General features: G+C 38.0%; 1 protein-coding gene across 1 annotated transcript in view; it reads right to left on the bottom strand.

Moving 5' to 3' along the window:
• Positions 1-168, bottom strand: part of LOC119591041 (G-protein coupled receptor 54-like) — a 58,154-nt gene extending 57,986 nt beyond the window's left edge. The window contains exon 1 of the mRNA XM_037939769.1: positions 142-168. Coding sequence (XP_037795697.1) covers positions 142-168 — 27 coding nt within the window. The remainder of the gene's footprint in view (positions 1-141) is intronic.
• Positions 169-313: the final 145 nt, after the last annotated feature.

The following is a 313-nucleotide window of genomic DNA, read 5'->3' as shown; positions in this document are numbered from 1 at the left end:
CGCGCATGTGTAGATTGAGAATAAGAAGAGGAAATACAAACCCAAACCCTCGATGTTCAAGAAGAGTAATGCAACAATCGAGCAGCGCCACTTTCAGACAAAGCCCCAATGCTCATTAAATTCTCATGAGAAAGACATAACCTTTGAGACAGCTTTCTCCTCATCCATTCCTAATTGACGGCTCACTCACATTTTTTTTTTATATAGATTTCGCTTTTCTAGACTATATCACTGCTTTCTGTTTGATGTATGCTCTCAATAAGGATGTTCGAAAGGAGAATTATTTACAGATTGAAGAGAAAGGTATCTAGCA

Source organism: Penaeus monodon, chromosome 28, assembly GCF_015228065.2.
Source record: "Penaeus monodon isolate SGIC_2016 chromosome 28, NSTDA_Pmon_1, whole genome shotgun sequence".
Taxonomy (NCBI): Eukaryota; Metazoa; Arthropoda; class Malacostraca; order Decapoda; family Penaeidae; genus Penaeus; species Penaeus monodon.
This window is presented reverse-complemented; position numbering and strand designations above follow the sequence as displayed.